The sequence below is a fragment of the Lygodium microphyllum genome, chromosome 8 (genome assembly GCF_053477565.2).
Source record: "Lygodium microphyllum isolate KBCC chromosome 8, Lygodium_microphyllum_v1.1.10, whole genome shotgun sequence".
NCBI classification, from domain to species: domain Eukaryota; kingdom Viridiplantae; phylum Streptophyta; class Polypodiopsida; order Schizaeales; family Lygodiaceae; genus Lygodium; species Lygodium microphyllum.
In genome coordinates, this window is record NC_141142.1 from 17,393,974 (window position 1) to 17,419,245 (window position 25,272).

The 25,272-nt window shown below is 44.2% G+C and overlaps 1 protein-coding gene across 1 annotated transcript in view; it reads left to right on the plus strand.

The window, feature by feature from the left end:
* LOC148032022 (ethylene receptor 2-like) overlaps positions 1-25,272 on the plus strand; it is a 52,291-nt gene that overhangs the window by 22,785 nt on the left and 4,234 nt on the right. Inside the window, exons 4-6 of the mRNA XM_087682648.1 lie at positions 17,897-18,163; positions 18,276-18,403; positions 18,502-18,702. Of these exons, the coding sequence (XP_087538774.1) occupies positions 17,897-18,163; positions 18,276-18,403; positions 18,502-18,702 (596 nt within the window). The remainder of the gene's footprint in view (positions 1-17,896; positions 18,164-18,275; positions 18,404-18,501; positions 18,703-25,272) is intronic.

A 25,272-nucleotide genomic window follows, 5' to 3' on the forward strand; every position in this document is an offset into this window, starting at 1 on the left:
TGATCTTGGTTATATGGGGGTCTCTTTCTTTTGTTGGGATAAAGGCCCCGTTTAACCTTCCGTGTATAGTACGCACATTATTTAGCTGTACATGTGAATGCACCCTTACGTATCCTAAGTATAAATACATTTTACTCTTTGTGTACCAACACATTGTTGGTACACTCATATCGAATCGTACTTTCACTCTACTCTCTCTCTCCAGGCGTCATACTCTCACGCTCACTCCTCCTCGGACTTCTGTCACTCTCAGCTAAGCTCCAACAACTGGTATCAGAGCACAAATTGTGCACGCTTATCGAGACCACTCACTAACAGGTGACAGTGAGCTCGCGAACAGGTCGACAACGGGCCACGAGCAGACGTATAGCTGTTGAGCACAGATTGTGCACACTTCCCGAGACCACTGACTAATAGGCAACAGTCAACTCACGAACAGGTCGAGGCCACAGGCAAATGTACAGCTGCTGAGCGAGTGACGTGCAGTCGAGTGGGTTGCGTGGTGACGGGCAGCAATAGGTGACAGGGCAGCAGCGGGCGACCGGCAGTGGCAAGTCGACGACCAGTAAACGGCCGCAATCAGCCGCAAGGCACTTGTGCCATAGTCAAGTTGCAATCTCGGCGGGCTCCAAGTCAGCGCACAACTGACTGCTATGACAACGTGATGGGGAAAGACCAGCGGACAGAGCAGGCTGCAGACGCACGACGAGACAAAGGCGGCCAGCCGTGTCACGTGACTGACGCGACAGGCCAGCAGGTCAACGGATCCTCCCGGCCGTTGCACACACCGCTCGTCGATTTTTCTCATTACCTGCAATTTTGGATCTGAAATTTTGGGGGTGTGTGCAGAATTTGGTAAATTTCTGCATTTTTGCCCGTGTGGTGGCTGGTTCATGTACAAACAGCAAAGATTTATTACTGTTTGAGGAAGAACAGCAATGTGTTTGCTGGTTCAACTTGTGCTTTTGCAGTTCAGGGGCATTTACTCTTGTGTTTGTGATAAAATGGCTGCAAGTTCTTCTAGTTCAGACATCAAGAGTTTGATGGAAATCAAACGGTTTGATGGTCATGGCTTTGACCTCTGGAAAGACTGTATGCAGGGCATTTTGCTCCTAAAGGATTGTGAGGATGCTTTGCATGAAGATAAACCCGCACTAATGTCTGATGCAGATTGGGCCAAAGTAAACAAAAAGGTTGTGGCTTACATTAAGATGGGTGTCACTAATAACATCTTGACAAACATTAAGGGTTTAGATACAGGTTATGCAATATGGGAGAAGCTAAAAACTACCTATCAGATCACCACATCTGTTAATCACATGCATTTAATGCGCAAGTTGGTGAATATGCGATTGGATGAGTCAAAGCTTGCAGCAACTGAGCACTTGAGTGCATTTACAAGGATTCTAAATCAGCTCAAGGATGCAAATTTGGACTTTGATGATAAGTTGAGGGTAATCTTTTTTATCATGACACTGCCTGACTCTTGGGAGACCTTGGTGGGATCTCTCAGCAATAATGCCAATCTCTCATATGATAGGGTGAGGGGATCAATCTTGAATGAAGAAATTAGACGTATGTCTAGTGGGAAAGGCAGCAACTCAACTTATAATGTAAGAGGCAAGACTGAAAAGAAAAATGTAAATGCAGGACAAAGAAACATGAGCAAGAGGAAAGGAAAGAAAAAGAGTGACATTACCTGCTATCACTGTGGTCGAAAGGGCCACAAGAAACCTGATTGCAGGTATTACAAGAAGGAACAAGAGAGAAAGAAGAATGCAGAAGGTAAAAAGAAGAAGAAGAAGGATAAGACAGATGCATCTGAGGCAGCCAAAGGCAAGGAAAAGGCCAATGTGGCCTCTAGTGTGATTATAGAGGAGCTTTCGGATACAGAGGCTAATGTATTATGTGCAGTTGATTATGATGCCCTTGTATGTTACACGCAAGATATGCAAATTACCAAGGCTGATGTGATTGATGTACTTTGTCAATTGATGCTAGTGTCACTCAGGCAAGAGCTTGTGTTGAAATATGTCAGATATGTGTGGCATTAAAAAGAGTTTACTATCTGTTGGTCAGCTTGACTTACATGTCTACACTACATTGTTTGGTGGTTGTTTGTGGAAAGTGAAAAAGGGTTCCATGCTAATTGCAAAAGGAACCAAGAAGAGCACTTTGTATTGTTTGCATTGTAAAGCCTTGAATGGCAAGTTTCTTGTAGTTGCTGAAATTTACAGCCACTTGGAGTTATGGCATAAGAGATTAGGCCATATGAGCCAAAAAGGACTTGATATTCTTACCTCTCTGAAGAGCGTTGATGGAAAAGGCTCTAAACTTGACTTTTCTAATGAGTGTCAGTTTGGAAAGCAAATAAAAAATTCCTTTTACTCTGGTGTCTTTTGTAAGTCCAGTATCTTGTACTTAGTGCATTCTGATGTATGTAGTATGCCCGTGAAATCATTGGGTGGTGCTGCATATTTTGTCTCCTTTATGATGATTGTTCCAAAAATATTTGGGTATACCTGTTGAAAAAGAAAAGTCAAGTGTTTGTTGTTTTTAAAACTTTTCGTGCATTTGTGACCACTCAGACAAGTAGAAAGCTGAAATGCTTGAGAACTGATAATGGGAGTGAGTTCATATCAATTGAATTCAAGTCCTTTTGTGACTTGCATGGAATTAAGAGGGAGCTAGCAACCCCTTAAATCCCTTCTTCAAATGGGGTGGCTGAAAGATATAATAGGACTTAATGTGAAAGAGTGCGGTTCATACTGTCCACTGCTAATCTCCCTCATCAATTTTGGGAAGAGGCACTCAACACCGCTGTTCACATTTGCAACCGCTCTCCAAAAAGGTCCTTAAATAATGGCATCCATGAGGAGGTTTGGTCTGGCAAATCAGCCTCATATAACCATTTACGCATATTTGGTTGTGATGCTTCTGTGCATATTAGAGATGAACTGAGGAACAAACTAGACCCAAAATCCACCAAAGGTATCTTCATGGGCTATGGTGATGACGGGCGAATTTGGCGACAGAGTGTGGTTACCTCAGTCCAAGAAAATTATTCGCAATCATAATGTTGTGTTTAATGAGGCAAAACTGCTAAAAGGTACTTTAGCCTCAAATGAAGATATGAAAAAGGTCGAATTTTAGAGCTTGCAACCACCTATTACTTCAAAAAATGAGCCTCATGGTATTGTACCACAGGCTGAAACTGATGATCAACCGGTTATTTTTGAGCCAAATGATGATGGACAACAAATAGGAGCACAAGGAGGTCATGGACAGCAAGATAGACTTGTTGATTATGAAAATGTAGGTGTTGGTAATGAAAATGAAGGTGTTGTACAGCATGAACAGCATGCTGAAAATGGCTTATAGCAACCAATAAATGCTGAAAATAATATACCTCCAAATGTAGACCCAATTCTTGAAAATGTTGATCATTGGATACGCAGGTCTATACGCGTAAGAAGGCAACCACATAGGTTTGACCTTTCCTTGCATTATGTGATGCTTAACAGATGAGGGTGAGCCTCTTACATACAAAGAGGCCAAGTCATGTGAATTCAGTAGTAAGTGGGAGCTAGCTATGCAGGAAGAGATTAAATCTCATATGCAAATGATACTCCGGATCTTATGTCATTGCCCAAGGGAAGGAAGCCACTTCTAAACAAATGGGTGTACAAAGTAAAGACAATTGATGGGAAACCCAAGTACAAGGAAAGACTAGTTGCCAAAGGGTATACACAGAAGGAAGGGATCGACTTCCAAGAGGTCTTCTCACCTCTTGTGAAGATGACCACTCTACATGTACTTTTTGCTCTCACTGTTGTATTGGACTTAGAGCTATATCAAATGGATGTAAAAACAACTTTCTTGCATGGTGACATTAATGAGGAAATCTACATGAAACAGCCCGAGGGCTTTGTAGTTCTTGGAAAAGAGCGGATGGTGTGTAAACTAAAACGTAACCTATATGGGCTGAAGCAAGCACCACAGCAATGGTACAAAAAGTTCGACACTTTTATGCTATCTCATGAGTTTACACACAACCATGCAGATCATTGCTTGTACATGAAAAAGGATACAGATGGCAGCCCCATCATACTTGTTTTGTATGTAGATGATATGTTGCTAGCTAGGAAAAGGAAGACTAGCTTGGATGCTCTCGAAAATCAGCTGAAATCAGCTTTCTCCATGAAAGATTTGGGGAATGCAGAGCATATTTTGGGTATGAGGATTCGCAGAGATAGAATGCAGAAATTGCTATTTTTATCTCAAGAAAAGTACATTGAAAAGGTACTCGACAGATTTAACATGGCTGAAGCTAAGCCTTTTGGGGTACCCTTACCTTCTTACCTTAAGCTTAGTAAAACCAACAGCCCAAAAGATGACGTGGAAGCAAATGCTATGAAGGGAGTCCCTTATGCATCATCTTGTGGCTCTCTTATGTATGCTATGGTTGCTACTCGTCCAGACATTGCTCATGGGAGTTGTTAGAAGGTTTATATCAAATCCTAGCAAAACACATCAAGAGGCTGTTAAGTGTATTCTTCGATACCTAAAGGGTATACCAAGAAAGTGTATTTGCTATGGGGAGGGTGCACTTAGTTTGCAGGGTTATTGTGATGCAAACATGGTAGGTGACTTGGACACTCGAAGGTCCATCAGCAGGTATGTCTTTAGAGTTGCTAGTGGGGCTGTTTCTTGGTGTTCCAAGTTACAAAGCATCGTTGCACTGAGTATCACTGAAGCTGAATACATATCAACTACTACTGAAGCTTGTAAGGAAGCTATATGGTTGAGCAAACTTGCATAGGATCTCGGCATGCCTATGGGTACTACAGTTTTGGGATATGATAGCCAGAGTGTTGTGTATCTGGCTAAGAATGCCATGTATCATTCATGCACAAAGCATATAGATGTGCGATATCACTTCATCAGACTGATTCTTGAAGATGGTCAAATCGCATTGACCAAGATCAAAACACTGGACAACCTTGCAGGCATTCTCACTAAAAGTCTAAGCAAAGCTCAGCACGAGCATTGCATAAGACTAGTGGGAGTTGGTTAGAGGTTTACTTTGGACCTTTAAGTGGGAGTTTGTTGGGATAAAGGCCCCGTTTAACCTTCCGTGTATAGTACGCACATTATTTAGCTGTACATGCCAATGCACCCTTACGTGCCCTAAGTATAAATACATTTTACTCTGTGTACCAACACATTGTTAGTATACTCATATCGAATCGTACTTTCACTCTACTCTCTTTCTCAGTCGTCGCACTCTCACGCTCACTCCTCGAACTTCTGTCACTCTCAAGTTGAGCTCCAACATCTCTCTCATTTTGAAAAGCACAAGTTTAGAGAGAACCATTTTCTATTCTTTGCTGCAGAGATTGCAATTTTCAACCATGGGGCATGAGCTGACAACATGTAAGTGTCAGAGTGCAGCAATGCGCAAGCGTAGGACAAAGACTAAGAGAGAGTGAACACAGAGAGAGAGAGAGAGAGAGAGAGAGAGAGAGAGAGAGAGAGAGAGAGTGTAAACGCAGAAAATCTGCAGTATAGTATGCTATATAAGAGTGGAGAAATACACAAGGGGGCAAAGGAAATATTTGCATATGTCTCCAACTTGATGACCTCGATCTCCGTCAGCCCAAGTAGAGTCTGTCTCAGCCAACAGATCTCAAGATCAGAATCTGAAATAATGAATGCTGGAGTGTGCCACAAGACTGACTATAAATAGCCGAAAAATAGGAATTCCCAGCACCAGGTTGGCTGCATTTAATGCAGCCGATTGCAGAAAAACTGGCCAACTGCATAGAACTGCAGTCCGACTGTACCTATGTCATGTAGCACTTGTCTGCCTTGCTGACGTGGCATCCACTCTAGCCATATTGCTCTGCTGTCCGACTGGCCGACTGTCCAGGAAATGACACTGTCTAATACCCCCTCTCAGATCCTGGACGGGTCAAAAGATTGAGGGATTTGGAATGCTGTCAAAGAAGAGACTGGGAAAGCACCTTCGTGAACAAATCTGCAAGATTATCCTCCATCTTGCAATACTCCACATCAATGGTCCCATCTAGAAGCTTCTCCCGAATGAAGTGATACTGGATCTCAATGTGCTTCGTCTCTGCATGGAATACAAGATTTCCTACCAAGGCAATGCAACTCTCATTGTCGCACCATAGAAGAGTAGGACAAGTCTGGGGGCAGCCAAGCTCCTCCAACAATCTCCGAAGCCACACAACCTCACATGTGGTGGAAGACGTAACCCGATACTCTGCCTCAGTAGAAGAAAGGGCTATCGTGGGCTCCTTCTTGCTACTCCAAGAGATAACACCTCTACCCAAGATAAAACAGTAGCCTGTAGTAGATTGTCGGTGGTCCACATCACCAGCCCCATCCGAGTCACTCCAACTTGCAAGAACCAGATCTGAAGCATCTGTACCTGTGGGATAAGAAATCCCTAAGTCAGAGGTCCCCCTCAAATACCGAAGAATCCTCGGGGCAGCTTGCCAATGCACCTGTTTGGGTTCCATCATGAACCTTGCCAAAAGACCCACAGCAAAACAAAAATCAACACGAGCGTTGAGAAGCCAAATCAAGGATCCAATCAATTGACGGTAGCGTGAAGCATCCATAACGGGAGAATCTGATTGTGAAGTGGCCTTCCAATTCGGATCCATAGGAGTAGTAATGGGCCGACAAGGCTCCATCTCAAAAGCCACCAAGAGCTCTTGAATGTACCTCTGCTGAGAGATGAAAATCCCCCTGTGAGATTGATAAATCTCGTGACCCAAGAAGAAATGAAGAAGCCCCAAATCCGTCATCTCGAATGCCTGATGTAAGGCTGTCTTGGTCTCTCGGACCTTCTGTGCATGATCCCTTGTCAAAATCAAATCATCAATATATAACACAAACAACACATGACCAACCTCAGAAGTGTGCACATAAAGTTGCTGATCGGCCTTGGAGCACCGATATCCCAACTTCGACTGAAGAAACGAGTCAATCTTCTCATTCCATGCACGCGGAGCCTACTTGAGGCCATACAAGGCCTTCTTCAACCTGTAAACTTTTCCATCCGAAGATCCAAAGCCAGGAGGCTGCTCAACATAGATCTCCTCCTGCAAGTCACCATTTAGATTAGCCGACTTCACATCCAATTGATAAACATACTATCTCCTATGGCCAGCCAAGGCAAGAATAACTCGAATAGTCGCCATACGAGCAGTGGGGGCAAAAGTATCATGGAAATCAATGCTTGGGCATTGGGCAAAATCTTTAGCAACAAGGCGAGCCTTGTGCTTGTCCAAAGAACCAACGCTAAGGTACTTGGTCTTGAAGACCCACTTGACACCAATCACCTTCTTGTGAGAGGGACGAGGCACAAGAGACCGAGTGCTATTCCTCTCAATAGCCTCCAACTCCGCTTCCATGGCCTTCCGTCAATGATCCAATAGCAAAGCCTCCTTTACTGAAGCGGGCTCTCGATACTGCATAACATGGGTCAGTAAACAATAGTTGGAGCAAACAAGCTCTGAAGAATGTGCGTGGTTTCTTCGTGGCCTCCACGGTCCATCATGTGGTTCCCACTCCTCAGGGACACCCTCGATCCCTGAATCTCGGAGGGTGTCACGGGCCCAACGAGGAGGAGGATGAACCTCTCCCTGTCGCTCTCCATCTGCTGAAGACTCAGGAATATCCACTGGTGGAGGCTCCTCGAGAGTGGCCGGTGGAAGAGAAGACTCTGAATCTGAAGAAGAATCTCCATCAAGAGGCTCTGGCTCCAAAGAAACTGTCTCGAGAGCCCAACTCTCCCCTGGATCTCCAAGGACGGAGTGCTCCTCACCCCCCTCTGTGGCCAGTATTTACACGAACATCACATCTCAGCTCGTGTAGACATCCCGCTTAACGGGATCAAACAAACGATAACCTTTGGATTGGGAGCTATAGCCAACAAAAACCTATTGTCGGGAAGCCGCCTCGAACTTATCATGCTGCGTCTTCGGAATGTGCACATAAGCGTTACACCTAAAGATCCTAAAATAAGAGACATCAGGCTTAGTCTCGAAGTAAGCCTCAAAAGGTGTCATTCTGTCAACGAATGAAGTGGGAGATCGATTTAGGATGTGAACTGCGGTAGTTACTGCCTCGGCCCACAGAAACTGAGGTGTCTCCGGTGCTTCATCATGGTGCGTGCCATCTTGATCACACTTTGGTTCTTCCGCTCCAAAATGCCATTCTCTTGGGAAGTGTTGGTGTTAGCAAACTCCTGGTGAATGCCCCTATCTGCACAAAAACGGGCAAACTCATTAGACATAAATTCATCTTCCTTGTCTGAATGCAAGGTCTTCAGTCACTGACCAGAATGGTTCTCCTCAAAGAGAATCCAATCCTTGAAATGAGAGAAAGCCTCCAACTTCAAAGTCAAGAAATAGGCCCAAGTCATCCTGCTACAGTCATCTACAATCAACATGAAGTACAAGCCCCTTCAGGGACTCCGTCCTCATCGGGCCACAAAGATCCGTAGATACAAGCTCCATGGGTGAAGTAGACTGCCTAGAAGCTTTGTTGGGAATTGCATCCCGATGCAGTTTCCCACGAATGCAGGAGACAAATGGCTGATGGCTCATCACTATGTTCGGCAAACCTTGGACAAACACCCTCGTGACGCCTTCCAAAGGTACTCGTAGTTCAGGTGGCCAAACCGAGCATGCCATAGCTCGGACTGTGTCTGAGAAGTAAGAAGAAGAGAAGTAAGAACTGAAGAAGACTTCAATTTGTAGACTCCATTCTCCTCATACCCTGCAGAGAGAACCTTCCTCGATCCACGATCAAGGACTCGAACAGTATCACTGTCAAACTCCACCAAGAGACCAAGAGCACAAATCTTATGAACGGAAAGTAAATGATATCCCAATCCTGTCAGAGATCATAGCCTGTTTTCAGGCAGGCAGCAGCAGGCAGCAGCTGCACAGTCCAGCTGCACAGTCGGACTGTGCAGTCGGACTGCCACGTGGCAGTCCGACTGCCTGCAGCTGATTTTTATCAGGCTGCGCCCTATTTTGGCGCCCCATCCTAGGCAGATTTTCGCCTATTTATTGCTGACGTTTTCAGCAGTCTGGTATTCATTCTCTGTTGCAGATTACAGACCGGTGCCGTGCAGATCTCTGTCTCTGTTCGCAGATTTCTGACAGCAGACAGTGCAGACTGCAGCAGACTTCGAGGTGGACAGCAGGTCGCATCGTCGAGGTGGAGACACGCAGTCCAGCGCACTGTGCCCGTGTATATCTTTGTATTCAGCATTCTTTATACAGCAGATCTTCAGTGTACACTGTCTCTTTCTCTCCCTTCTCTCTCTGCGTTCTCTCTCTCTCAGTCCTACGCTTCCGCACCGCTGCACTCTGACATGGTATCAGAGCAGTGTTTGAGGGCTGACTGAGCGCAGAATCAACCTGAAGAGGAGTTTCCATCGCGACACAAATTTGCGTTTTTTGCGTTTAAGGGCAGACAGGAGGGCTGCGCCTTGGAACAAGGCTGAAACGAGTGTGGGCGCACAGGAAAGGAGTACAGGTGGTGGATTTGCTGCTGTTTACTGCTGTTTGTCGCGGAGAAAGTTTGAGTTTTCAACCTAAAAGTGCAGGTTTTGCTTTTTCATCGCCTCCGGCGGGTGAAGAAGCTTCGGGACGCTGAAGAGCCTTAGCAGGCTGAGTCTACTCAGTCAGAGGGGGCTGCTTTTGCGTTTGAGAAGGCATTGCAGGTGAAGATGTCTACAGAGATGGACCTGGAGTTCCAGGCGATTATGGACCGGAAGGTGCCTGTCCTACCGGCTCTTCCTACAGATCAGAAGCTCGACGGCGACAACTACCGCATTTGGCGCGTTATGATGTTGGCCATTCTGGAGTCCTATGATTTGGCGGAGGGGCCCTCGGTAAGAGATGAGTCCAAACTCTCTTCCGATGCTCGTGCGGAGTTGGCCAGGGCCCAGTCTCATTGGGACAAACTGAATGCCCGGATTCGATCCTTTCTCTTTCTATCATGCACTACAGCCGTGATCGCTCACATCGAGCACTTGACGGTGGCTCGTGAGATATGGCTGGAGCTTGATCAAATGTACAATCGGATGACCCTAATGAAGAGGGTTTCTTTGGAGGTACAGATGCGGACCTTGTCCGTCAATAAGTCTTCTTCGCTAAGGGAACACATTAATAAGTTAAGGCAGCTACAGATGCAGGTTCAGAATGCGGGGAAGCCGATCTCCTCCGAAGACATGGCGATTACACTCTTGTCCCAGTTGCCGCCACGATTCGGTACATTCTACTCTGCCCTTATTGCTTCGGGGCGAGAGTCTACTCTTCGGTGGGAGGAGTTGGTTCCTATGGTCTTGGACCAAGAGGAACAACTAAAGGGACAGAATGCTTCCAAGACGGAGGCGTTGACAGGTCAAGCCTCTCAGAAGAAGGGGAAGGACCAAAAGAAGAAGAAGGGGGATAACAAGTCCAAGAAGGACAAGGAGAAGGACAAGGACAAAGACTCCACATGCCATATTTGTGGAAAGACTGGCCATTGGAAGAAGGATTGCCCTGACAAAGACTCGAAGGACACCAAGAAGAAGGACACCAAGGATTCTGGAGCGGTGGCTGCACCCTCATCAGCTGCATTTCTACATTTAGTTGTCATTGAGGACGCTTCACCGAATGCTTCTGATGCTGCGATGGCGGCTTCCCAATCTCGAGAGTGGATTATTGATAGTGGTGCCTCACGGCACATGACTCCTTCATCGGATGGTGTTGCCCAGCTGCGACCTTCGCGTGGGCAGGTTCTCATTGGAGACAGCTCTTCAGTTTCTATTGCAGGTCGGGGTAAGATGCAGCTTATTCCGGATGGACGAGGTGGCACCCATACCTCAGAGGTTTTGCATGTACCAGGATTGGGGTACCATCTCCTTTCAGTCCATAAGATTTGCTCCCTTGGTCTTCTGGTGGAGTTTGACAGTTCTACAGTGCGAGTCCTTGATCGTGAATCGAGGAAGGTTCTATCATCGGGATATGAGGAGAACGGCATTTACAAACTGAAGTCATCCACTGCCCTCTCTACTCTTCTTCTTACCTCACAGTCACAGTCTGAATTATGGCATGCTAGGTTTGGTCACCTGCACTATGACTATCTTCGGAAGGCGTCACGGGGACAGCTTGTTCGAGGGTTGCCGGATATAGTGGTGAGCCAGCAGCCATGTGTCTCCTGCATAAAGGGGAAGCAGCATAGGGATGCCATTCCCCACACCGCTTCGCGGCGGTCTACTTCACCGATGGAGTTAGTATCTACGGATCTATGTGGCCCTATGAGGAATGAGTCCCTGCGTGGGAGCTCGTACTTCATGCTGATCGTGGATGACTATAGCAGGATGACATGGGCCTACTTTTTGGCACTAAAATCAGAAGCTTTCTTGCACTTCAAGGATTGGCTTCTCTTTGAGGAGAACCGATCAGGCCGGAAGTTGAAGACCTTGCGATCCGACAAGGGAGGTGAATTTGTCTCTAATGAATTTGCTCGGTTTTGTGCAGATAGAGGAATTCACCAGGAGTTTGCCAATACGAATACTCCACAAGAAAATGGTATTCTCGAACGGAAGAACCGCAGTGTGATCGAGATGGCGCGCACCATGATGGAGCACCGACAGACCCCCCAGGTTCTGTGGGCCGAGGCTGTGGCTACTGCAGTCCACATCCTTAACCGATCTCCTACTTCGGCCGTGGAAGGGATGACTCCATTTGAGGCGTATTTTGGAACGAAGCCAGATGTTTCTTACTTTCGGGTCTTTGGGTGTGATGCCTATGTTCACATTTCCAAAGCTCACCGTGACAAATTCGAAGCGGCTTCCCGCAAACAGGTATTTGTTGGCTACAGCTCCCAGTCCCAAGGCTACCGACTCTATGATCCCGTTAAGCGGGATGTATATACTAGCCGTGATGTGCGGTTTGTGGAGGTTCCGGCTTCTTCAACGGGTGAGGAGCATCCCGTTCTTGGAGATCCAGGGGAGAGTTTGGCTCCTTCTACAGTTCCACTGGAGCCTGTGCCGTTTGATTATGATTCTGTTTCTGACACAGAGTCTACTGTTCCACCGGATCCTTCTGAGGAGTTACCACTGGTGGACATTCCAGAGTCTTCTACTGATGGAGAACGACGAGGGGAGGTTCGGCCTCCTCCTCGCTGGGCCCGTGACACACTCCGTGATTCAGGGATCGAGGGGGTTCCTGAGGAGTGGGGACCGCAGGATGGTCCGCGGCGGTCACGGAGGCACCAGGCGCATTCTTCGGAGCTTGTGTGCTCCAATTATTGTTTGATGTCCCGAGTTATGCAGGATCGAGAGCCCACCTCCGTGAAGGAGGCTTTACAGTCCGCCCCATGGAAGAAAGCTATGGAAGCTGAGTTGGAGGCTATTGAGAGGAATGGCACTTGGTCACTTGTGCCACGCCCCCCGAAGAAGAAGGTGATTGGAGTCAAGTGGGTCTTCAAGACCAAATATCTCAGTGATGGTACTTTGGATAAGCACAAGGCTCGCCTTGTTGCTAAGGGTTTTGCCCAGCGCCCAGGGATTGACTGTCATGACACCTTTGCCCCTACAGCTCGTATGGCAACCATTAGAGCTGTTCTTGCTTTGGCTGGCCATAGGAGATGGCCTGTTTATCAGCTGGATGTGAAGTCGGCCTTCCTGAATGGTGATTTGAAGGAGGAGATCTACGTTGAGCAGCCTCCTGGCTTTGGTTCTTCCGATGGGAAAGTCTACAGGTTGAAGAAGGCCCTGTATGGTCTCAAGCAGGCCCCGCGAGCTTGGAACGAGAAGATTGATTCGTTCCTCCAATCTCAGTTGGGATATCGGCGGTCCAAGGCCGATCCGCAGCTGTATGTTCACACTTCCGAGGATGGTTGTGTGCTGTTTGTATTATATGTTGATGATTTGATTGTCACAGGTGATGATGCACAGCAGGTCCAGGAGACAAAGTCAGCTTTACATCGGACGTTCGAGATGACGGATTTTGGGCTACTCCATTTCTTTTTAGGACATGAGATTTTTCAGTCTCAGAGGGGGATCTTTCTCTCCCAATAGAGATATGTTCAGGAGCTCTTGGTGTCTTTTGAGATGGAAGATTGTCGGGCCCTCTCTACTCCTATGGATCCGAACTGGAAGGCCACTTCCCACTCAGCTTCTCCTTTGGCGGATGCTTCCCGCTATCGACAGTTGATAGGGTCTTTGATTTGGCTTCTCAACACCAGGGTTGATCTATGTTTTGCTGTTGGGCTCTTGGCAGGGTTCATGAGTGAACCTAAGACGGTGCATTGGCAGGCTGCTCAGAGGATACTTCGGTATCTGAGGGGGACGTCTGATTTGGGGATTCATTACCCCGCAGGGACAGATGGGTCAGATCTTGTACTTGCAGGTTGGAGCGACTCGGATTGGGCCGGTGACGTGGACCACAGGCGGTCTACAACAGGTTACTGCTTTACTTTGGGTGCAGGTGTTATTTCTTGGAGTAGCAAGAAGCAGCCCACGGTAGCCCTTTCGTCTACTGAGGCGGAGTATCGGGCCGCGTCTTCCACCACATGCGAGGTTGTGTGGCTTCGGAGACTGTTGGAGGAGCTTGGGTGCCCCCAGACTCGTCCTACATTGCTGCGATGTGACAATGAGAGTTGCATTGCCTTGGCGAGGAATCCTGTTTTTCATGCCCGGACGAAGCACATTGAGATCCAGTACCACTTCATCCGAGAAAAGCTTTTGGATGAGACCATCACTGTGGAGTATTGCAAGACGGAGGATAATCTTGCGGATTTGTTTACGAAGGCGCTTCCTCAGGCTCTACTTCGGCAACATTCCAGATCCCTCAGGCTTCTGCCCTGTCCAGGCTCTGAGAGGGGGTGTCAGAGATCATAGCCTGTTTTCAGGCAGGCAGCAGCTGCACAGTCCAGCTGCATAGTCGGACTGTGCAGTCGGACTGCCACGTGGCAGTCCGACTGCCTGCAGCTGATTTTTATCAGGCTGCGCCCTATTTTGGCGCCCCATCCTAGGCAGATTTTCGCCTATTTATTGCTGACGTTTTCAGCAGTCTGGTATTCATTCTCTGTCGCAGATTACAGACCGGTGCCGTGCAGATCTCTGTCTCTGTTCGCAGATTTCTGACAGCAGACAGTGCAGACTGCAGCAGACTTCGAGGTGGACAGCAGGTCGCATCGTCGAGGTGGAGACACGCAGTCCAGCGCACTGCGCCCGTGTATATCTTTGTATTCAGCATTCTTTATACAGCAGATCTTCAGTGTACACTGTCTCTTTCTCTCCCTTCTCTCTCTGCGTTCTCTCTCTCTCAGTCCTACGCTTCCGCACCGCTGCACTCTGACAAATCCTTGCACGTGCAACACCTCAGAGGTGTGGATACCACCACGTCTATCTGGAATAAGCTGCATCTCACCCCGCGCAGCAATAGAGACAGAAAAGTAGTCCCCAATGAGAATTTGCCCACGCGAAGGTCGCAAATGGGCAACACCAATCGAAGGAGTCATGTGCCGTAAGGCTCCACTGTCCACAATCCACTCTCGAGCCTGGGAAGCTGTCATCGCAGCATTAGAAGTTGTCGGTGTAGAGTCATCAATGACTGCTAAGTGTAGAAAAGTAGCTGATGAGGGTGCAGCCATTGCTCCAGAGTCCTTCGTGTCCTTCTTCTTTGTATCCTTCTTGTCTTTGTCAGTGCAATCCTTCTTCCAGTGACCGGTCTTTCCACAAATATGGCAAGTTGATTCCTTCTCCTTGTCCTTTTTGGATTTGTTGTTCTCCTTCTTCTTCTTTTGGTCCTTCCCCTTCTTCTGAGAGGCTTGACCAACCAATGCCTCCGATTTGGAAGCATTCTGTCCCTTTAATTGTTCCTCCTAGTCCAAGACCATAGGAACCAACTCTTCCTACCGAAGAGTCGACTTCCGCTTGGAAGCAATAAGAGCGGAATAAAAAGTACCGAATCGTGGCGGCAACTGGGATAGTAAAGTGATCGCCATGTCTTCTGAGGAAATAGGCTTCTCTGCATTTTGAACCTGCATCTGAAGCTGCCGAAGCTTGTTGATGTATTCCCGAAGCGAAGAAGACTTATTCATGGACAAAGTCTGCATCTGCACCTCCAAAGAAACCCTCTTCATCAGGGTCATCCGGTTGTACATTTGGTCGAGCTCCAGCCATATCTCACGAGCCACCGTCAAGTGCTCGATGTGAGCTATTACGGCTGTGGTGCAAGACAGAAATAGAAAAGATCGAATCCTGGCATTCAGTTTGTCCCAATGAGACTGGGCCTTGGTCAACTCCGCACGAGCATTGGAAGAGAGTTTGGACTCATCCCTCATCAAGGGCGTGTTAATCTCCTCCATCACCAGTTCCGCCAAATCATAAGACTCTAAAATGGCCAACATCATCACCCGCCAGATGCGGTAATCATCACCATCAAGCTTTTGATCCGTTGGAAGAGCCGGTAGGACAGGCACTTTCCTGTCCATGATTGCCTGGAACTCCAAATCTGTCTCTGAAGACATGTTAACCTACAATACCTGCACAAACGCAAAAGCAGCCCCCTCTGACTGTGAAAACGCAGCCTTCTAGGACTGATTCCTCCGCTGCCCAAACCTTCTTCACTCGTCAAACGCGATGAAAAGGTAAAATCTGCAATGGAAGGCCTTAAACGCAGCCTTCCTCCCCTTCGAACAGCAATAACCTGCAGCAAATTCACCGATTAGACTCCTTTCGCGCACGCCCACGCTCGCTTTAGCCTTGATCTGATGCGCAGCCCTCCTGCTCGCCCTCGAAACCTGGAAACGCAGCCTTGTGTCGCGATGAAATCTCCTCTTCAGATAGGTTCAGCTCTTAGTCAGTCCATCTTCACGGCTTTGATACCATGTCAGAGTGCAGCGATGCGGAAGTGTAGGACAAAGACTGAGAGAGAGTGAAAAGAGAGAGAGAGAAAAGGAGACAGTGTAAACACAGAAAATCTGCTGTGTAATATGCTGTATAAGAGTGCAGAAATACACAAGGGGGCAGAGGAAATATCTGCGTATGTCTCCGACTTGATGACCTTGATCTCCGTCAGCCTGAGCACAGTCTGTCTCAGCCAACAGATCTCAAGATCAGAATCTGAATAATGAATACTGGAGTGAGCCACGATGCCGGCTATTAATAGCCAAAAAATAGGAAATAATTGGAGCAGGTTGGCTGCAGCCAACTGCATTAAATCTGGCCGACTGTATCAGTGCCCTGCCATACTGCTGACGTGGACTGCTGTACTGCTGACATGGAGCCTGCTGTCCACCAACCTGCTGACGTGGAACCTGCTGTCTACTAATTGTCCAAGAAATGACTGTCTAACACAAAAGGCGTAAGCTCAAAGGAGGTTCTTGATGCGTACAAGGATTTTGAAACATACATAATATGCTACTTGCAAATAAAGCATAATTGTAAATAAGTGCAAAATCCTACAAGAGAGAGATTGATAACTAATTATCATCTTTTTGTTTCTCTTCCTTTGTAGCTCCCTCTTTCTCATCCATATCATAGTCTTAAGTTGTAGGAAAATCCTCCTTTATCCTCCTCCTCCTCATCACTTGCATCTTGCATAAATCCAAAATCTTACTCACTTTTATGGAAGCCTATATATGTACAGACAAGAATGAGGGCATCTGCTCTTTGCAGCCCCAAGCAATTCCTATTCTTTGTGTGGATGTGACTGAAGGTGCTCCAAAGCCTCTATAATACTGATGAAAAGCAAACTTGGCCAAGAATTGTGATGGTCAAATTTTGAAGCTCAAGTAAGTCTGCTCCATAGTTCTCTCACCAAGTCACAACATCAACATGGAATCTATGAGATAAATGCAATATAGATCAAAATTATCCCTTATTGGTTCAAATCTCAATACTAAAAAGTGACTACATAAATATTAAAAAGGATACATGAGATTATCCATCATGTTGAGCATCAGGCCACCCAAACATTCCCTTCTTATTGCGGAGGTTCGTAAGTTGTTCTTTCACCAACCTATGTTTCTTCAAAGTAGGATCCAACTTTTGAAGAGTTGAATTCCAACCTTGCACCACCTCTGCATTTGATTGAAGAAATTTCCCTTTGTGTTGGAACTCAGGATCTGGTGCATAAGTTGCACATTGTAGTGGAGAGTAATTTTGATTCCACCTACTCACTGCAAGTTTTCTTAATCTCTTGTAGTCTAGATCTATTAATTGCAATGGATTGGATGTTTTCTATCATTCGATCCATTGCCTGGTAAATCTTCTCAATCTAGGAAATGTCACTGTCCACATGAAGCAACAACTTCACAATGGGCAAGCAAAGAAGAAGTAAATGCTTCACCTCGGGCCAATAATTCTTGTGGGTGATGGTGGTATAGCACAATTATGCCATACCTGTGCAAGAAGTTCCATTTTGGATTGGCCACCATTTGCTGCAATGCCAATCTTATGTTGTGTAAATGATGAAGCATTAGAAGGTTGTATGCAAATCTGGTCTTTGCACACTTTACAACTCCTTTGAAAGCTTCTTGTACAATGCCCAATGATATGCTCTTTTACTTGCTAACTATGTAATCTGGTATCACACAAGATTGCTCTTTGCGGTGCTTCATGGGAATGGATCAATTTAAAATTTTGTTAAAAGAGAGGATATTTTTCTGATGTCAATGTAGGGGTCACTTATAGTTTGCCTGAGTTTGTTTTTTATTAATCCAAGTTAGTGTGGTGTTTATCTGCACTTGACATCGTGAACCAGTTTTTCTCCATATAGTTTTTCCACTTTGATGTTTAAGTATAGTGGAATTTTGCATTTCTGCTAATTTGGCTGAGCTTTCACAGGTTCTCAACTTGGTGAAGCCAATTGCTTCAGTAAAGAAGCTTTCTGTGACTTTACATGTAGCCCCGGATCTTCCTGAGTATGCTGCAGGAGATGATAAGCGATTGATGCAGACTACACTTAATGTGGTTGGCAATGCTGTAAAGTTCACAAAAGAGGGCAGTGTGGTTGTCTCAGTTTGTTTGGATAGGCAAGAGTTTTCAAGAGATCCTCATCTGCCTGATTTTCAACCTGTTCAAGATGATGGGCATTTCTTCCTTAGATTACAGGTTGATGCACATATATTTTTGTTGAGCGCATTCTTAATTATTTCTTTTAATAAAGTCTGTTTTCACCTCTACAGATATATTTGACTGCTTGGTTTTTGTGACAAACTTACAGGTTCGAGACACGGGATGTGGTGTTAATCCAGTTGATATTCCCAAATTGTTTAACAAGTTCGTACAGGTAGATTCAGCAAGTACGAGAAGCTTTGGAGGGACTGGACTTGGTTTAGCCATTTGCAAGAGGTGTGTTTTACCGTGGAATGTGTTTTATCCTTTCATCACAATTATAAAGCTGTGGCTGACTAGCAGCTATCTTATTTGATGTGATTGTGTAATTGCAGATTTGTGACACTAATGGAAGGACATATTTGGATAGAGAGTGATGGCCTTGGAAAGGGCTGCACTGTGACATTCATTGTAAAACTACAGCTTCCAGAATACTCAAGTGATATGAGGCAGCTGTCTCGCCCCCCTCCCTTCAATAATGGATATGGATGGGCTGATTTTACAGATATCCAGGTTCTTCTGATTGATGAAAACTGGTAAGTCTCTCTATGGGATTGCCAGTGCCATTTAAATCTTGGAACTTGGAATGCTCATTTGAAGGAGCACGTTGATGGGACTTCTAATAGGTTACAGAAGTGAGAGTGCTATGGGGACCATCTTACCTAGTGTAGAGCATGACACTAATTGAACCCTGTAAAATGTTTCTTAAACAACATAACCACATGGACTATTTGGATTATAATGTCTCCACTCGCCATTCCATGTAAGGCATAGCATTCCAAAATTGGCATCAGTGCCTGCATCTGAAACTTATTTTTTTCTTATTCAGGGATTCTTTATTGGTTTTGACTTTAATTGAAACATACGCCTAAAATAGATACAAATTTCTTAGAAATATATTGCCTTCATGGAAGAGCCCACTTGGTAGGAATATAGTGACTTGCTGATATGATATGCTGATCCACTCTGGTTGAGTGGCCTGTGCACATGTTTTTTGTGTCCTCGCCATAGTAGTTCAAACATGTCCATGTCTAGAAAGCTGAGTTTGTTCATGGTGATTGGTAGCTGCAGAGTGATCATAAAGAAATGGGGTGGCATGGACATCCTGGAGAGGGGCTACTGGCAAAGCCCAATCTCCTTTATATTACTCAAATGCTTGGTGAGCAAAGCTGCCTTCTTGTCAATCTTTATGGGTACTTCCATGAACTTGGTGGCACACCTTTTGCAAGGGGATGCTCCACCAAAGAGCAGTGTGGCTTGCTTGCTGCTCACAGGACCTGCAAAAGCAACAGAATCTTGCTTCAATCCTTTGCCTCTGCTGCACTTGATGGGTAGCAGAAAGATATTGATGGTTGTAGAAGAGGGCAAATCTTTCCTTTTGGGGCTGTGCATGCCATATTAGAAGAAACTTCTGGCTTTTGTGGGCTTCAATCTCCTATAGGGAAATCAATCACAGCTTCCCCTCTAAAAGCAGAAGAATGATTCCACCAAATTTCGTATCTATTAAAGAAATGTTTTACTAGTGTTTATAGATTTGTTACTTCAGGTAAACTTTTGGTAGAGTTAGTTCAGATGGTTAAGCATTTTCTAATAGCATTTACACTTGATCTTTTTCTACATGAACACACAAATATTATACACCCTCCTAAGTGATTATCCACAATGATATTTGTGGTTCAAAGACCAGAAAAACCAACTAGAATTCTTGGTCATACTGAATTGTTGTAGCTTCTTCCTCCAGCTGCTATTCTTAGAAGCAGAGTTGCTGGTAGGTACTAGCAACTGTAACCACTACAGCTTTACTCCTCATTTTGGCCATCCTTTTGTGATGATCAGGAAAGCAGTGCTTGTGGCAAAATGGTTGTAGAACCAACTAGAATGCTGGGAAGGATCTATGCTTTTGGGAAAATGTTAAACTTGCAAAACCGCAGATTTGCTGTAAGGGTTTGCAGGCTTGACTCACCTTTCAACCATGATATTCATGGACAATGCTGCGAAGAAATGGTATGGAAAACACAGAGAAACACAGAATGTATGACAACATGAAGAAAATGATCTGCAGAGTGTTGAATGAGAATGTTAATAATACAACGAGGCGCCTCAAATCTCCATCTCTCAAGGATTGGAAAAGAGGTGAATGAGAGTGATATCAGAGTGTCATATTCGTGATGGATGCCAAAACACAGCAGCAGCAGCCCATCAAGGATGATGATGATGTGGGCACCGAGTTGTCCATATCCAACGGACAGGTCAACTGGTCCCATCTGTCCTGTCTAGTATGACACGTCTGATCACGCTTGATGGGGACTATCCGACTGTCTCAAAGTGCTTGTTTGTGACCATTTGGGGTTACTTTTGGGGTAAATTGTAGGTGTTGTTTAGGCTTCCTCTCCTCAACACACTTGTACATAACCCCAATCTCTCTCTCTCTCTCTCTCTCTCTCTCTCTCTCCTAGCAATATATTATCTCCCTCTCTTTCCCTCTCTTATTTTGAATTCAAATTTCAAGCTCTCTATTCTCAAACTATCTCCTCAAGCTCTCTAACCTCACTCTCCAGATCTCCTTTACCATATCTCCACCCTACCTCCACTTTCAAGCTCTCCATCAGCCATGCTCTCTATCCTCAAGCTCTTAATATGTAAACTCATGGCATAAAGTTTCTAAATGTTTAAAGTATATTATTTTGAGTTCCAACATTAAGTATAGACATTAAAATTATATGTACAATTTTTTTCATTGGACGTTGGTCCAAGATTTACTAGTCCAATTAGTACCATACTAGTGTTGGATGGTACTGATCAAATGCCATTGGACATGACAACCTTGTGTGGGCAGCAACAAAGGGGGCAAAACAGAGTTCTCCAAGGTATGGCTGCTCTTGAGAAAGCAACCAATCAACATGTATGCCCAAGTGGGCCATACGTGGTGTTACATCCTTTACATTGGCTGAATTACCAGCCATAGTCGCACCTCATTGCACCCTCTTTTTGCTTGCCATCTACTTTCTGAATTTCTCAATACATGCTCCATATGTGTGTAATAAATACATTGGTTCTTTCCCCCCCCCCCCCCCCCCTCATATATGCTATTATGAGAGTCATGAAGAGTTATTTGCCCTTGAAATTTAAATGAACTTCGTGAAGATTCTTAATTAAAGTGAACTTTGACTTTGGTATCCCTAGCTCTTGGCAGAGTAACCATTACACAAATAGTGAAGGATTTGATAGCAAGCATGTAGTGGACAAGTGTACATGCCATGTGGTACAAGAGCAAGGCAAAAGTAACGAGATGCAATGTGAAACTTTCATTAAATTGAAAGTTTGCACATTAAAAGTGAGTTATATTAAAAGTTTCATCCGATAAGCAACTCATTTAGGACACTTGTGTTATAAAGTAGGCCTTGAGCTTAAGTTTAGTCCAATGAGTAGCTTATCTATGATTAATGACTAAGTCATTAATTAGCCCTTGATTAAAACGAAATCTAATTAAGGAGTAGTTGGTTATTCATTTAGAAAGCTTATCTTAGCTATTTGGGACTCCTTTTTTATATTTTTCTCTACTTTGCTATAAAAATTGCAAGTTTCAGCTATCAAATGAGCTAATAGCGTGGATGGAGTATGGATACTAGCCAATCTTCTCCTCTTGGCATATGGAATCTATTAAATAGCTTTAGAATTTCATTTGTAACTAATCTTCTCCTCTTGGCATAGGGAATCCATTAAATAGCTTTAGAACTCCATTTACAGCAAGGTATGCTATTATTTTTGAACTGAATATCAGAAAAATAGGTTATTATAGTACTACAAGTTGAGATCCTTTCTTCTCATCTCAAATCTCAAGGCTAGTGTACTTTTTGGGCAACTTTTTCATGAAGAAAGTGATGTTCTGATAGTTTCATTTGGAGAAATCCTATTGTTTGTGAGAGAAACAACATGAGATTGTATGGCAACTATATATGATAGCTTTCTAGGTGAATGCTCTGTGAAATTATGTAATGAGGACATGAAATTTTATTGCTTTGCTTAGCATTTGATTAAAAGTTAATCAAATATACAAGTGTGACTTGCACATGTAAGGTGTATGCCAATTATTTCACAGTGTGGCACCTAGGACCCTGAGATATTAGTTGTTGCGAAAGGCAAATGTTGCAATAATAAGTTATGTCTAATAGGTACTAGGTGGTATCGGTATCATAATTTGGCCTAGACCAATTTATTAGCTACTAATGTTAGTGGTAACATTATAGTCTAGATATTAATTAATTAATTAATGTTGCTCTAAGGGCTAATAACTTCTCAAAGATACTTAGAAAACATATTGGCTGAGCCAATTTAATTATTGGCTGGTGGAATTATTGTTTTGGGTATTAGAATAATTATATTAATTTTCAAAAATAATTATTTTAAAAATTAATTTAATAAGTTGGATAATGCTAGAAAATGAGATTAGAAGGTTGCCACTTAACAAAAATTGCCCAAGTAAGTGGAAAAAGCATTTTTGGGATTGGTGGACATGCAATCCAACCATTGTGAGAGAGGAGGAGACTCTTAGAGAGCAAGGAGACGAGCCCTATAGTAGGTGACAACAATTTGGAGCCTTGTAAGTGTAGGTGACAGTAGCCCAAGGCACTGTTTGGTGTAAGTGATAGCATACAAGAAGGGGCACTAGCCTTTTTGGTGGTTCGAACCTATAGATGATAGCCTCTATGACTGTTTGAGCAGGGTAGTAGTAGTTTTTGAGCCTTTCTTGCATTGAATTTACTCTTAAGCAGAATTAAATGTTTGCTAAAATGTTGTCTATTGCCCTTGGGCTTTTGAAGGCGAGTTTCATGGTTTTTTGAAGGAGGTAAGCTTGTGGTTGTCTCAAGGTGCAAACAAGCTTGTGGTAATTCCCTTAGAACAAGGTGTATACTTGCTGAAAATAGTGTATAGCAAGGGGAAAATGGTAAAAGATGTCACACAATAGTGGTAGTAGGAGCGAGGAATAAGAATCCACTCTTGAAAGGCACTCACACATGGTTTTGAGTCACACAATACTGAAAATGCTTCAAGAAAGTGAGCAACAAATGTGATCGGTAAGCATGCTATTCAATCATATGCAACTCCACAAGTCCAATGTGTTCAGGAAGCAAATGTAGTGTTCAAGACACAATTGGTAAGTGTTGTTATGAACTTGCAGCAGTTATTCAACAACCTCAGCTTGCTAAATTTATGTAGACAATTCCGGATGTTAAAGAAAAAAAGATTGCTTCACCTTCTAAATGGTCAAGGTGAGGCTCATGGTCAATCTCCTTAGGTGGCACATGTAATGCCAAATGTGCATGGAACTCTAGATCAGCACCATGTTAATCTGTTAGGGAATAATGTGCAGCATGTTTAAGGTTCACAAGCAATCTTTTTAGGCAAAAGTAATGCATACACTGGGACCTTTAATGCCAAATGTGCAAGGAACTCCAGTTTAGCAACATGCTTGCCCACTAGGGAATAATGTGGAACATGTTTCTCATGGACAATATACAATTCCTTAACCATTTATGCATTCGGATTGTTTTTGTTGGCCTAGGTGTGAAGTAATTACACAATTAATTGAAAGAGAATGAAAGATAATCAATGAATTAATTGATGCACAATAATTCAATCACAAAATGAGAGGCGATGTATTAGAGAGAGAGAGAGAGAGAGAGAGAGAGAGAGAGAGAGAGAGTACAACAGTGAAGATAATCAAATGAGTAATGCTACACTTATGTGCTAATGAGGCATGAAGTGTCCTTTTATAATAAATAATGAAATCCTAACAACTTAACCGTCATAGGAAACCCCAAAATAAACCCTAACCCTAGTGTAAAACAATGTTAAAGCTTCACCAAGAAGTATATGGGAACTCTATCTCTAACTTTACTTGCCTCAAAACCTCCACTAGGTTGTAGGCGGTTCTTTCCCTTAATGAGCACTGCAATGCTTTATACTTTCACATTACTGAAATTCCAAGTTAACTACTATGTAACATTGCATCTAGTTGACTAGCCCCTTATGTGTATTTGACATGCTAGGAGCACTAGATGCATTAGGAAACATTCTTGTTTGTATATTTTGGATCATTGCAATGTGACTGTGTATGGAAATTTGCATACTACTAGCCATACCAAGATACATTTTTCCATACATTGCATATATTACTAGCTGCATTTTTCCTCATGACCAATACTATACGGAGCATTTACATGACCAATATTAATACCATGAGTCCTAAATATAGTGGGCTACATATATGCATTGCCAAACTTGCCACTTTGTGCCCTAGTATCATGCCAACATTGTTATTCATGGGGTTATGTATATTACCAGGCATACTCTGATACATTGGGCCTTGCACATCACGCATTGGTTGTTGCATATGATAAGGAGTTGTGTCATACGTTCTTGTATGGAGTCCTTGATCCACCATAGCATGGAAACCAGTGCCACCACCAAAGTACCTTGGGTGCCCCATCATTGCATGGATGCCTTGCTGTCCAAAACGCATTGAATTGACACTTCCAAGTTGGCCTTGCATATGCATTAATTGCCCCACTAGCATCATTTGCTTATGCTCACTATCCATGTTTGAAACATCATGTTGCTGTATTGGCTTTTTTCAGTGCATCTTGCTGTCTTGAAGCTCTTGAAGATGGTTTTCTCTTCTTGCCTTTGTTACCCTTCATTAAGGGGTTCAAAGGGTGCACTAACTGAGAATCATTTGTCAATTCCATCAGTTGTTGTCCTTAGTTGATCTTTAAACTGATCTTCTAATTCCTCTTTCTCTTGCTGATCATCAGCTTCTAAAGGCCTAGAAGGACTCATGTTTTGGTCTAAATTAGCATTATCAGCTTGTTGTCCATGCTATGTGCCTTGTCCAAGATGAAGCATTGCATTTTTTCCAACACTTCGTGAATTTTTAGCTCGAGAGACATCATCCTTGCTTGATTCCATCTCACTATTTGAAGACATTCTTATTGTAACACTCAGCTGAATACAATATCAACACTAGAGCAAAGCTTCTAATCTTTAATTAGGTGCTTGAGGCCTACCAATTCGAGGGAATTGATGGTATCTTGGCAATGGAATCT